This window comes from Myodes glareolus, chromosome X (genome assembly GCF_982192425.1).
Source record: "Myodes glareolus chromosome X, mMyoGla1.1, whole genome shotgun sequence".
Taxonomy (NCBI): Eukaryota; Metazoa; Chordata; class Mammalia; order Rodentia; family Cricetidae; genus Myodes; species Myodes glareolus.
In genome coordinates this window covers 121,448,716-121,462,520 of record NC_142053.1, presented here as the reverse complement: position 1 = coordinate 121,462,520, position 13,805 = coordinate 121,448,716, and the positions used below count along the sequence as shown (strand labels likewise).

General features: G+C 36.8%; 1 protein-coding gene across 1 annotated transcript in view; it reads right to left on the bottom strand.

Moving 5' to 3' along the window:
* Positions 1-226: 226 nt before the first annotated feature.
* Positions 227-13,805, bottom strand: part of Ptchd1 (patched domain containing 1) — a 53,620-nt gene continuing 40,041 nt past the window's right edge. Inside the window, exon 3 of the mRNA XM_048440731.3 lies at positions 227-5,508. Coding sequence (XP_048296688.3) covers positions 3,854-5,508 — 1,655 coding nt within the window. The 3' untranslated portion in view covers positions 227-3,853. The remainder of the gene's footprint in view (positions 5,509-13,805) is intronic.

The window sequence follows — 13,805 nt, the reverse complement described above, 5'->3', positions numbered from 1 at the left end:
AAACACCATCTCAATTCTTACAGTCAACTCGCAATATCACTCAAACTTAAGATTTCCAAGTCAAGATCATGCTTTATCTGATTTGTTTGCTTGTGTGCACGCAGTCTTTAGATCAATGTATGGGTAATATTAGGCACTCAAAATTTACTGAATTTAAATGTATTTACTGTTGTTATCCCCCATTATACAGATGAAGAAAAAAACATTCACAGAAGTCAAACACTGCTACAAGCTGCAGGGATACTTTAATAGGATCCAAAGGAATAAAGCCATTATGAAGAGGGTACCATTTGTGTTCAAGAGGCTTTGCCTCATACCATACCACACCCCGAAGGCAACTCTCCATTCGACCTGTTCTCATGAGGGACACAGCCAAGGTCTGTTGCTGGGGGCTGAAGGAAGGTAGTGTCATAGTCTTAGAATGCCACAGACAATTGGGCAGTGGTTATTCAAAACAGTTTCTCAAGGGTCTTTTTAGAGCAGTTGATTGCGTGAATAACTGTGGCCATTGAAGAGGCCTCTAATTATCTCACTCCTAACTGAAAATGGCGAAAGTGGTAGGAGAAGCAGAAGCCACATGAACAAAAACCACAAACTAAACAAAAGCAAAATGAAGATAACCCCTTCCCCAATCAAAATAAAATCCAGTCAATCCATTAATCAAACAAGCAAAACCCAACCCAGCCCCAAACAAACAAACAGAAAAGAGTTATTAGCAGGAACAACGGCCAGGAATTTTCATGAGGGTTTGTTTTCCATTTTCTCTGGAACAAACTGTACTTTTAGCATGTGGTACTTGTTGGAACGTTACTGTATGTCTGAATAATAATGTCCAATTTCAATTATCATTTTCTTTCTTGTAAAGCCCAGTTTCTTTGTAAATTTACATCTTCTGTTGAACTCCACTGAATGAGAGAATATCATTCCTCTTACTTCGGCTTTTCTTATTTTTCTTCTGAAGGCCCAAGTATCACAGTATATTAGTTGCCCAGTAGAAACATTTCTGATGAATGGAACATTTTCTTTGGTAAATGGACACCAAAAACCAACTTAAAACCAACCAAATAAGTTTCTTTGGTAAAGTGGACATTAATGTCTTGGTTGGAATTAATTAAAAAATGCAAAAAGTTGCTGAGATCACTCCTTCCCTTTTTAGCAATTTAAAAAGCAAAATTTTATGAAGACTTAAATATTTTGAGTTATTTCTACAGTGTCTTCTCCATGGCAGGGTTAGAACAATGTTGTCAGAGCATAATCAATAATAAATATCAACAAATACATAATCATTGCCTAACAATAAATAAATCTTGGCATGCAGTCCTCCAATAGAAAAATTCATTTCACAGTCAGAATTTCAGAAACCTTGATTTCAAGTGCTGAAAACAGAAGTTGAAAAGTTTGAAAATGCCCTTCATTTAAAAATACAACATCTCAAGATACACAGAGACTCATGTTGGAAAACTAATATCTGTCATAAAACAAAGTTCCACAGTAAGTCATTCTGAATGACCAAGTTGATGATTAAATTCTCAACAAAATCCATGTAATTGGTGCATGTGTTTGTCCATTTTGTGAATTCACTAAGCTGAGGTGTTTCACATGGTTGACACTAAATCAATAGCAGATTTAGAACACACTATTCAGAAAACAGTTTAGCAGCATATGATTTAAGACTAAAACCAATCCCTTCTTCAGTTGTGTTTCATAACTAATTGCCTAGTTGCAGGCCCAGAAGAGAGAAAATTGATTGAGAGACCATCTAAGATGTAAACCTTCCCTTTTGTGAAGAATATGCTTGTCTTTAGATGTAAAGCTCCTCATCTTCTTGTTCAGTGAACAACACATTAGTATGACTGATTAGTGTGTCTGCAGCGGAGACTGGGAGTGTGTGTGATGCACTAGCTACAGTCGCCAGCATATTTGTTAGAACTTTATAGACAAAAGCACATGAGAGCAAAAGCACAGATTTTCACTGGGTGTGGTTACATCACAATCATTTGGCTTTTTTGCTATTTAGGATAGTAGCCAACCTAAATCCAGTTCCAGACATAAAAAAAAAACATGTTTGTTCCATAACCAATGAAGCCTTAAGTCCCCATCTTACATATGTATTTGGAAGGGGTAGTAGCTGCCTTATGAGAAAATCTGAATTGCCCTCCCCTGTCTTAGCCATGCTGAAATGATGAAACTCTACTAGTAGTGCAACCCTAGTAAGTTACTTCATTCTTCAAGGCCTGCTTCCCCTTTGTGGAGGATGGGGAAGTGATACAATATATTTGCAAAGGTCCTGAAAGGTAATATGCCATTTGGAAATGCTCACCATTATAGATGGCAAGAAAGCTACATCTCTTAAAAGGACAGACATTGTAGCTGTTTGCCTCAAATGTAACTCAGGATTTGGCTTCATTTTATGGATTTAAAGAAATACAGGGGTTCAAGGCCAGCATACATACCCCTTCATATCAAACTGTTTTTGTTTAGATCTATGAATCATTGCCCTTGTAGTTGCAACTGTTAAACTGTATAAATAATCTGGGGATGTTAATGTACAGAGGGCCTTATGATGAAGTAGAGAGATAGCAAAAAGGCATTTTAGGGGACCAGGAAGGTGATATCCAGCCAGTTTAGCAGGGGAGTTTGGCTGCCATTGTGGATAGGTTTGTACTGGTGTTTGCTGTTATCCAGGGATTTCCACCTATTTTCTTTTGAGCCCTTTATCTCCCAGCACTTTTATAAAGTGACTCATTGCCCAGGCTTAGACTTACCAAAGATCTTACTCTTCTCCACTAAGTCAAGTGGAAGTCATCTCATAGTAGAGACATTCTGGCACTTTTTGGCCAATGACGATTTTAGTGTCTATTTTCCTTTCCTTAGATACATGGCAGATGTTGTTTATGGACACCCACGCAAAAGTGCATATAGGGACAAACCACAAACATCTGTACTAGCCAGATCTTCTTTTTTGTTAATATAGAGATACTCTGTAGGTTCAAATAGATACCTGCTTTTCCTCCAACATTCCAGCCATTTGGACTTGGCTCTGTGACTTTGCACCCTCAGAGATTCCTGCCAAAAGCTGTAACTTATAAAGTAGATCCATCTGATGACAAAGAACAAGATATTCTAAAATAGATTTGCCCCAATTCTGTAGTGCTGGAGCTGTCATTGCTTCCTGGGTGCATTAACTAAACCATACAGGTGGAACAAGTGTTGTCAGTGGAGGAATATGAAAAGTTCATTCATGAAAACAAAAAAAACTTGCCTCACCTAAGTGAATTTCGGGTGACTCCATCTTAATTTGTGGATGATATTCAGTCTATCACATCTGCTTCAGAGGTCCTGGCTTTCTTTTGCTGATGAAAATTTTTACAGACTCTCCTTGAGTGTTGAGGTGCTAGATGAAACAATGAAGACCTCAAACCACAGAACATGTAGAATTACAGCTCTGCCGAAGTTTAAAGCATTGTTTCTTTTGAACAATGCTTAAGGATATTTTTGTCATGGCAGCTGACCTTGCAATCAGTTGCATTTTTTTTTACAACACCAGTAACTTGTGCAGTGGGGTAATTTGGGATCCTGCTTATTAATATGTGTTCCTCTGTTTGATCTTATTTAAAACACTCTGAGTCCTGTGTGTGCACGCGTATGTGCATATAAGTAACTTCTTTTTCATAGCAACCCCTTTACTTCAATGATTTTAAAGATGCCACACCTGTTATCCTCATCGTTTACTTTTCTTTCAGTGCCTGTTTCTTATCCTTTTGGAAACAGAGCAACTTTGACTATGTTTCATCAACATCAGCTTTTTGTTCTTGGTAAGACCTAGGGTGAAAAATATATGAAGCAGATACCATCACACTGTGGTAATCTGGTCAACCACTCGGGTACTATCAATATCCACCATTTCGACACACTCAATTTCCTCCCGGTTTTCAGGATTTTTCTTCTCTTTCCTTTTTTTCTTAGAGGGCGGCAGGAAAGTCAGTATCACAGGTAAAATGGCAAAGCAGTGAAAGAAGGTGACGAATGCTATTAAAAACAAGCACCTGAACAGTGTACAGGTCAGATTTGAAGGCACAGCTGCGAGAGGAAATAGACCAACAATATAACAGAGGTAACTCTGTAAAATAGCTACCCCATGCACTTCCAGGGCATTCTTTACCCACTTAGTTCTTGTAAAATCCTTGCCCAGAACAAATGTGGATAAGAGTGGAGCACAGTTGTCAATTGTGTAGTTAATTCCATAGATTAAGCAGAGCACAGAAATGCAGTCCAGTTCTACTTTCCACAATGTCATGAAGCCTATCACTCCAAACTCCACAGACACAACTGTAAGAGTGATCCAGACATTGATCAGCGAATCTGCCACCAGGAATGCCGAGAAGAAGAGCAGGAACAAAGCACTGATGCAGGAGTTGTGCAGGGGGGCTCCCAGAGAGGAGGCATATCGATCCATGTACACAAAAGATGGATTAAAGACAATGAACTTTACCTTGGAGGTGACTGAAAGTCTCCTCAAGGTCTCCAAGAGATCATAGAGTTCTTCTCTGTTTGTTTCCATGGTCTTGGCCACCAAAAACATTCTAGAGGCCACTATATCAACCTCATCATTGTACTTTTTTGAGAAGATGATGTCCTCTTGAAAATGTAAATATTGAGGAGATTTCAGGAAAGAATTCCTCAGCATGTCTGTGAAATTTTTCTTAGGCAAGTCAGTGGATATATTGAGTTTCCGAAGATAATTTAAGTAGCTTTCAAACCAGGATATCCGCACAAACCCCTTAGTGTACTCTAGAACATCTTCTTGGACGCTAGAGTTCCAATATTCTATGGACTCATATATGTAAAACCCAATAACAGGACTGTAGTTGCTAAAGTACTTTTGCTGGGCAGTAGTGTAGTCAATGGTTTGTGTTGCAGTTGCGACGATGTTACTAAGGTCTGACCCTTCACTGACCTGCAGGTAGCCCATTAAGGCAAAGGAAATATAAATCAGGTAAAAGAGGACTACAAAAGGCTTGACATAGGTGTTGGTTATCCAGTCACAGTAATAGCGCTTGAGGAAACATACCAATAAGTGACTCTCATAAGTGTTTGCTTCCTCGCCTTCAGCTGTGTCCTCACTGAATCTAGCTGTTAGAAGAAACCTATACCATGCTGGCTTCTCCTGCAACACCTCAGGCTTTGGAACTTTTCTACAGAATATACTATGCTGGTAATTGTTTTCTATGTAGCCAGTGAACACAAGGCTGGAACCATAAAATGAGAGTACATAGAGGTAGTTGAAGAGGATTGCAATACAGGAATTGCAGCAGAAAATCCTGGCTGCCTCAATGTTCGTGAAAGGGCTGGCCCCTATGCCAAAGGTGACCAGGTACATGGCAGTGGTGAGAGAGAAGGAGAGCATGGAGTCTGCATAGACTTCTGCAGTTCGCTCTTTAACATGTTGGTCCTCTCTAGTTTTCCTCCACGAGGATAACATTTCAAAAGTCCCATATAATCCATGACCTGAAGAGGCAGAAAAAAGATCAGAGTAAAAGTTTTAAGGAACAAATCTTTATAAAGAGGGGTATCAATTTGATCGTGGGGACTTGATGGATCATAGTAAATATAATCAGCTTAAGTGGTGACAGGTTTGGAAATGGCGGGGACTTTTCCTGTGGCAAGTAGATGTGTGTTTTGCGGAATATGTGTTCATTTATAGTCTCTTCTATGATAGCTAGAAGAGCAGAGGTCTTCAAGGTTGCCACTAGCCTAAGAAAGATGGACTAACTTTTGCTGACAGGATTCTGAGTAGACTCAGGCCTCTGCTTTTTAAAAGTTATATACATCAACAGCTTGTGATGGTTGGTACAGTTTGACTGGTGGAACACTCCAAAGAATATTGCAGATACCAATCATTTTGTTTTATAATACTGTAGGTACAATGGCAAGGGTTAGCACAGAGGAAAGCAGTGGGCAGAGCATTCCTCATCAGTGTCAATACCGTCTATTAAAATTGGTCAAGCAGAGGGCTTTAGTGATAAAGAAGCACTGTATTTAGTTTGAGTAGTAACAGGAAACTAAATCACAGTCTCTTTTTTCTTCACTAAATATCAGAGCAGAAAGCAATAAATCTGAGAAGCAGAAGAAAGCAAAGTAAGTATAAACAAGTTTGAGTAGAAAATACAGAAAGAAGAAAAAAAGAACAAGAATCACGTGAACCCTCACTACTACTACTACTAAAAATGACAGTCGGATTAAAGGTTTATGACCTCCATTTGTCTTTAGGATTTTTTTTTTCACCAATTCTAGTTGTTCACAGATAACATATCAAATATACAGTGACTCTACCAACTTTTTGATACCATTTGGCAGTGGTCTTTTGGTAATAACTTCCCTTAACTGCTTAGGGCTCTTGGCTCCCTGTTTAGGATTCCAGCAACATCAGGGTGGCATAGATACAGTGACTGCCCATGCTGTGATTGCATTCTGTTTCTTGGAAGTTTGAGTATGCCTTCTGTACCTCTTCTGGTTGGAACTGAACACTGCCTTGCCACACCTCCCTGAATTTCCAAGTCACATTAAAAACCCCGCCAAAATGACCCATCATGGCTTTTGATAACCTCTGTCTTGGTACTAGGATAGAAGATCTAATTGTCTATTTCTACACCTTGACAAATTCAGTTCCATTATTGAGGATAATACTGCACTTTGGTGTGATGGACTTGTTTTGAAAAAAGAAGGAATTTAAAATGTGCAGCCGTGTGTAAAGTGAGTGAAGCCAGTCACCATTATCTTGTATTCAACATAACTGAGCATATGTCTCACCTTGAACCCAGGCTGGTATTTATAGCTTTATTGTACAATCCTGACCTCAAACATGAGTACCGATTACAGAATAATGATACAGGCCTGTTTCCTGCGAAGGATGTGGCATTCATCTTAATTTATTAGACATCATTTTACAGCTGCTTTTAGAGGTCAGGCCAAGACTTTCGATTTGATTACTAGTACCATGGCCCCTATTAAATTGGAGCACCTAAATTCCCCAGATAAGAAGTGAAAGTGTATTTGTTGACTGGCATTCTGCTGTTAATTATGTTTTAGGCAGTTAACAATGTCTAGTCTCGAGAGGGAAAACTAGCTATTAAACCTTGTTTCCAGTTTTCTCGAGGTGGACTGACCAAGCTTTTATTAAAAGCAAACTAATCTTTGTGAGTAATAAGAAGACTAATACCTAAGAGACATCAGTGCCCTGGGGAAATAAGACTGACCGGTGAATCTGGGGCCATGAAGAACAAGTAAGCATTGGAAGGTAAACAATACCTCAAGAGTAGCTGCAAACTGCAAAGAGTTTTCTAGAGTATTTACTTCCTGCAAACAGAAATACTTCAAAATGAGACTTTAGTAGTGAGCATTTAAGTGTGGCAAGAAAATAAAGAGCATATAGCAGAATTACAATTAATCATATAGTAGAATTTTAGGGGAAATTAAATGCAAATCTGAATAAGAAATTAAATATAAAATAAAAATAAAATTAGTGTGATATTTTATAATGTTATTATCTGACATGGACACTTTTTGGACAATACAATAGAAATCCATTTCTTAGTGTACTGTTGAATAACCATAGGAACTAAATGAGAAAAGCACTTTGAATTAACGGAGCAACAAGGTGATAATAATGTTCCAGGATGGAAATAATCACCCTCAAGGAAAGAGGAAAATACACGAGTTCTTTTGCTGTCTTTTAAACACCCATTGTATATAGTCTGATCCTTTTCATTGAATCTTTTTGCATATGTTTTTGGCTCAAGGGGCACTTCCAAAGAGAAATTTTATTCTCAGGGGCTCTTAGGAGACCATTCCCCTCTCCTAACTCCCCATCTTTCCTTCCCCCCTTTTCTGTGTATGTGAAGGTCCTCAGAGAAGTCAGAGAAGGCAGTGAGAAATAATCTATCCCATCTGATCACTCATTTGTTGCTAGTTATCAATGACTTTCTGTCACTACTCCTGGTAGGCTAGAACCTTGTTTCTCAATCCACACCAGCCAATCAGATTCCTGTACCCTCAACTCCAAATTGTAATTGTATAATATCTTAAAAGAGTCCTTGAATTTCTGGGATAATTGCTGATACCATAACACTTTTCTACACCCCAGTCAGTCAAGGGAGAGATGGGTGCCAAGAGAGTTCCAGGCCCTCTTAGGGAATTGTTAGCAGCCTGGAGTGCCTGGCTGGCACTAGACTCAGGTTACAGCTTCATGTTTATGCTTAAGAGGTTGGCCTATTATCTTAAAGGAAAGATAAATTGTGGGAACCCTGTTCCCTGGCTTGGACTCAAGGAGAAACACACACTAAGAACCCATAAAACATCCACGAAATTCCTTTTATGTTCAGAACTACAGTTGAATTTCCGTTAGTTTTGACATTTAAAGGTATAGTTTTAATTACAAACTGCTTTGGGACAATGGTCTATGAAAACAGCTTCCCTTAGTTTGGGAAAACTGGGACAGAAAATGAGGCTACCTGAAGAGTAATTAGGAACATTTCACCGCAGAGTAACATCTTTTCATTCCCCTGCCAGCCAGCCTTGGCTTTCTCTTTTGCTGTTACTCTAACAGTAAAATGGGCAAGTTAGGGATAGAGAAATGTGGAAGGGTGGGTAAGGGGGAAGCTTTTCATAGGATCCCTTTCACTCCATTTTCATTTCACACGGGGTGGACCCCTTCTTTGACTTGCTTAGAATCTTGGAGGCCAAATCTTGTACTGCCTAAGGACTGAAGACATTTTTTTTTCCTGAGGTTTGAGTATTATTTTCTTCATTTAATTTTTTTTTTTAAAATAGAAAACATGTTGTTTGCCTTGTGTTTCATTTAAAGTATAGTTTGGAGCTGACAAGGTAGCTAGCTAGTAAAGGTGTCTCCCAGCAAGCCTGATGACCCTCTTTAGGCTCCAGAATGCAGGTGGTAGAAAGAGAAAACTGAGTGACACGGGTCATCTTCAAAAGCCCACATGCTTGTTCTAGCTACCTTGGGAGATTATAAACAACCCTGCAGGCTTTGGCTAGATCGTAGAAAAGATCTTGGGTGAAGGCGGGATTTAGTTTGTGAATATGCCTGGAAGTCACCTTAAATGACTGAAAGATGTTTGTGCGTGCATGTACGCGCATGTGTGTGTGTGTGTGTGTGTGTGTGTGTGTGTGTGTGTGTGTGTGTGTGTGTGTGTGTGTGTGTGAAGTTCCAGGGTTTGGAACTAATGAAGAGAAACAGCAGGACAGATGATAAATAACAGTAATGGTAGAAGAAACTCAGCTAGCTAATCCTCTAGTCACTTAGAATGACTTTTGCGCATACTCACAGATTAAATCTCACTTTCACCTAAACTCTTTTCTGGGGTACAGCCAAAGCCTTCAGGGTTGTTTATAATCTACTGAGGAAGGAATTCACTAGCAAATAGTTGAGTTAACTCCACCCAGTAGATATGTTTCTAGAAACTTGTTCTTAACGTGAATCATGCTTTAAGTTTATTTAATGTTATTCTATGAAAGACCTTTTGGGAGATTTGGTTTTGTTTATTTGCTTTGCCAAAGACTAATCATAAGGACTGATCTACTTTGTACTGCTGGATTTTGTAAGTTTATTTTTCCATAGTCCCAAATTTCCCTATTTTCTCCAGTCCTCCCAGACACGGCAGAAGCCTTTGGATGCCCCTCATGTTTTAATCCCTTCCCTACAGGCAGCATTTCCTCAGCTTGAGTTCCTTGAGGGCTAGCTGATATGAGTTACACTGAGAAGGCTTACTGCTAGACCATCTTTCAGGATAACATGAAGTCACTTATAACGCACCTGTGTAGTGCCAAATTTCATATATGTAAACAAAACTAGTACAGGCCTCTAAAAAGTCCACGGATTACAATGGATGGACAAACTCTACTGAAAGCATATGTTATTCTTAAATGACTCTCACTGAGAAGTTTGTGTTTATAAAATGCTTTTCTCACATGGCATCTGCATAAATCCATGATTTTTGTTGTATCAAAAAGAAATCTCAAGCATATGTATTTCTAGGCTAAGTAACACCTATTTTCAGGGAGAAGTTCATTAATGGGGTTACATTTAAACTTGGTCAGTTATAAACATTTACTTTACAATTTGAATTGTTTGGCTTATTCCAGCCTGTTCTGTGTCACAGTTAAGAGTAAGAGTAAAAGTGTACTCTACTTAAGTAAAGACAGATGCTTATATCAGGGAGGGATATATGCATCTTAGTCTTTCTACTAGAGACTTGACACATACTGGTTATTCCAATCACAACTTAGGGTTTGAATCTGAGAAACGGTTTTCCTTTGCTAGAGAACTGCATATGAAAGTCCAAGAAATTATTTTTCTAATAGATCTTCTTTATTTAAATATAGAGTATTATATGTAAATATACTAGGGTACTTTGATATTATGTGTAAATATACTATATAAAACCAGTATATATAAGTAAGGTCTATAATATATACTATGGGCATTACTTTATGTCTTTTCACATGAAGACATATGTAATATATAAACTCAAGAATTTATGTTATATCCTATTCAAGTACATTTTATATATCTATATATAAAATATTTGAATATATGCAGAGATATATATGTTTAAATATTCAAAAATAAGCACTGTTGAATAATATTAATGTTAATTAATTCAAATATATAATATGAAGTAATTCTACACGACATATAATTTCTGCTATAACTAATGCTATTTATAATATATTGTGCACACAAATTATACCTCCAAATACATATAAGATAAAAAGTTGACTAAAAGGAATTTATTTACTGATGAAGCAGATAAGTGTTAGTTTGTTATATTGATCAATGCAGAGAACATGTTAGAAAGCTATCTACATTTTGTTCTTAGTGAATAATATGTAGTAAAGTTTAAATGGACAGCAAGAGTTCTTTCACAATGAAGTTAAGTCAGTTTGCACAATGAGCTCCTGTAGACCCATCTGGGTCCTTTTGCAATTTTCTGATATTCTAATCCAAATACATACTAGGTGTTTTTCCTTATGGTCTGCTTTTCCAAGCTCAGTGTTGGCTGCCCTCCCATTCTTTGGATGAGACTAAGTCAACAGACTGCCCAAAGGTTACCTAGGAGACCTGTATTAAAGGCACAATTCCCTTACTCAGGTGAGTTCTGCCTTCTCCAATCTGTGCTCCTAGTCATGGCCATATCTTAGTTTAAGGCAAGATGCATACCAATAAATTGGGTTTTTTTTACTTCCACCTTAAGCTATTTTTCCACTTTCCATTTACAATGTGACTGGCAAGAACTAATAACAAAATTAGATTCCATATGTCTTTATAAATTATACAGCTATAGACTATTATTTAAAAGATTAAAAAAAGAACCTTAAAAATATTGTATGAAATTACTCTTATTTTGAAAATTTTCATTTATTATTATTATTATTTGTGTGTGTGTACATGTGTGTGTCTGAAAAGGGCAGAAGAAAGTATCAATTGTTGTAGTTGCCCAATTTGTGTGTTGGGAACTGAAATCCAGTCCTCTGCAAGAACATTGAGTGCTCTTAACTATTGAGTCATTTCTTCAGGCCTGGAATTATTATCTTATTTAAAATAAGATGGACAAAAGAAATATGAGAAACAAAATCACAGAGATCTGCCTGTCTCGGCTTCATGAGTGCTGGGATTAAAGGCACTACCACCCCAAGAGAAGCAAAGTCTTAATAAGCAGCTTGCTTTAGGAACTCTTAAAACTATTAAATATTTTGTATATAAACTAAGTATTTCCATATTTTTCTATATTTCTATTCTTTCATATAGATTGTCATATTGTGCAAATAGCATATTTCCATCATAATGTTTTATATTAAACTATATGAAATTATCATTTTTATCATTCAGATATCATTGGGTATGGTTATCCATTGTCTAGGTAAAAGATGGTTGGATATTGTTAAATTTATCTAAACCTTTGATACTATCTGGAAGATTTTTTTTCTTTTCCCTCATGTTTCTAATGACTTATGGACCTATTATAATATAAAAATCTTTCAAGTTTGTTTAATCTGAGAGTGAGAATAATTAAGGAATAAAACATTTCAGTTGTAAATAACCTTGCAAAATTTAGTGTAACCCTTTTTATGAACCACATACCACTGTTATCACACTTTAAGTGGTATCAGTGAGAACAAACCCTTAAAGAACTAAAGTTAATCTTTGGTTCCTGCTAAAAATCCAGATAATCTTAGAATAATACCACTGTAAGATGGCAACTTCTTTGATATTATTTTCCTCCTAGCACTTAATATACATTCTATTTCCCATTCACATCCCTAAAACTGTGAAGTCTGGTTAGGTAAGTCATAAAAGTGCTGTGTGCTTCACTGGTTAGATAATTCAGAAGAGAGTACCCTGGACTTGGCACTTGACCTTTTCAAAATTGAAGAGTGTTTTGCATCTCATCCAATCTCCAGGGCTCTTGAATTTCAACAAAGGCAAAGTGACCCTTGCAAGTTAAAATGTCACGTAAAAACTGATATCCAAACTATCTTTCACAATAACTTCAATTCTCTCTTTTATGTGCATGGAATGTATATGAGAAACAATCCTTTCATATACATAAGGAATAAAACCTTCCTCTGTTCCTTCTACATTTTCTCCAACTCCTTTCCCCTTTCCTGACTTGTTTATGATAAGCAGAGCTGCATAAATAAATATCACACCTGTAAGGAGAGTCTGCACATACAAAAATGATGCCAATTTCTTAAATCATACTCAACTGGACAACCATGATGTAAATCTTAATTCTTTAGAGGACATTTTACAATAGATATAAATGATGCTTACAAATATTAATACTGCACTACCCGACACTAATATAAACAACTAAGTTCTTCTCTAAATTCTAGCAACAAAAAATGACAATAAACATTTACGATACTGTGGGCCTTTGAGGATTTCAGCTCTAGATAAACTACCCTGACTCATCTTGAGAGAGGTTATGCAGAATTGGAAGTGTCTAATATACAGACACTGATGAAAAACATTCTAAATCATGAGGTATTTATGCTTATATCATTGTCAAGTTGATTCATCTGTGTAGGATATATTCTTTTTTGCCAGAGATATCATGTATCATCTTAGCTAGAAACATACAATCACATCCCATTATGATGAACTCTCAGTGTTTATTCAAATTCCTTCCTCTTGTGGAATCTTGTCAAGTTAATATTTCTTAACACTTGTGGTCTTAAAATTTTCCATTGTAAATCAACTGCCATTTTGGCATTTGGCTGGATCTGGCTTTATATGACTATAGTCACACTAAGAATTTTGAGTTTGTTGAATTTGACATTTATAGTACTTAGCACATTATAGAGTTTTTAATAACCAAGGATAGTCCTGTATTCAATATTTTATGAATTTTTTTCTTCTAAATGAAGACATATATATATATGATTTGATATAGTTTTACATTACAAACAAAATCACAAAGATTTTTTAAATAACCTGATTTAATTAAGTACAAATAAGCATTTTTATAGACAAAAATTATTAGACAGTCAATTTATGTGTAGAACAAAGTACTTAGCACTGCATTTCTTGTTGGTTTTCTTAAGTGTTTACTACTAATTTAGGACTAGTCATCAAGCAGAACTAAACATTGGTCTTGAATACAGTCACAAATCTGCTCTTGCTTATATTACATTTTGCAATCATACTCTAAGGACGAAGAGTTCATCTGAGAAAGCGAGAAGGGCAAGTATCCTAAATCTAGGCAATGTTAGCTTTATGAGCATAT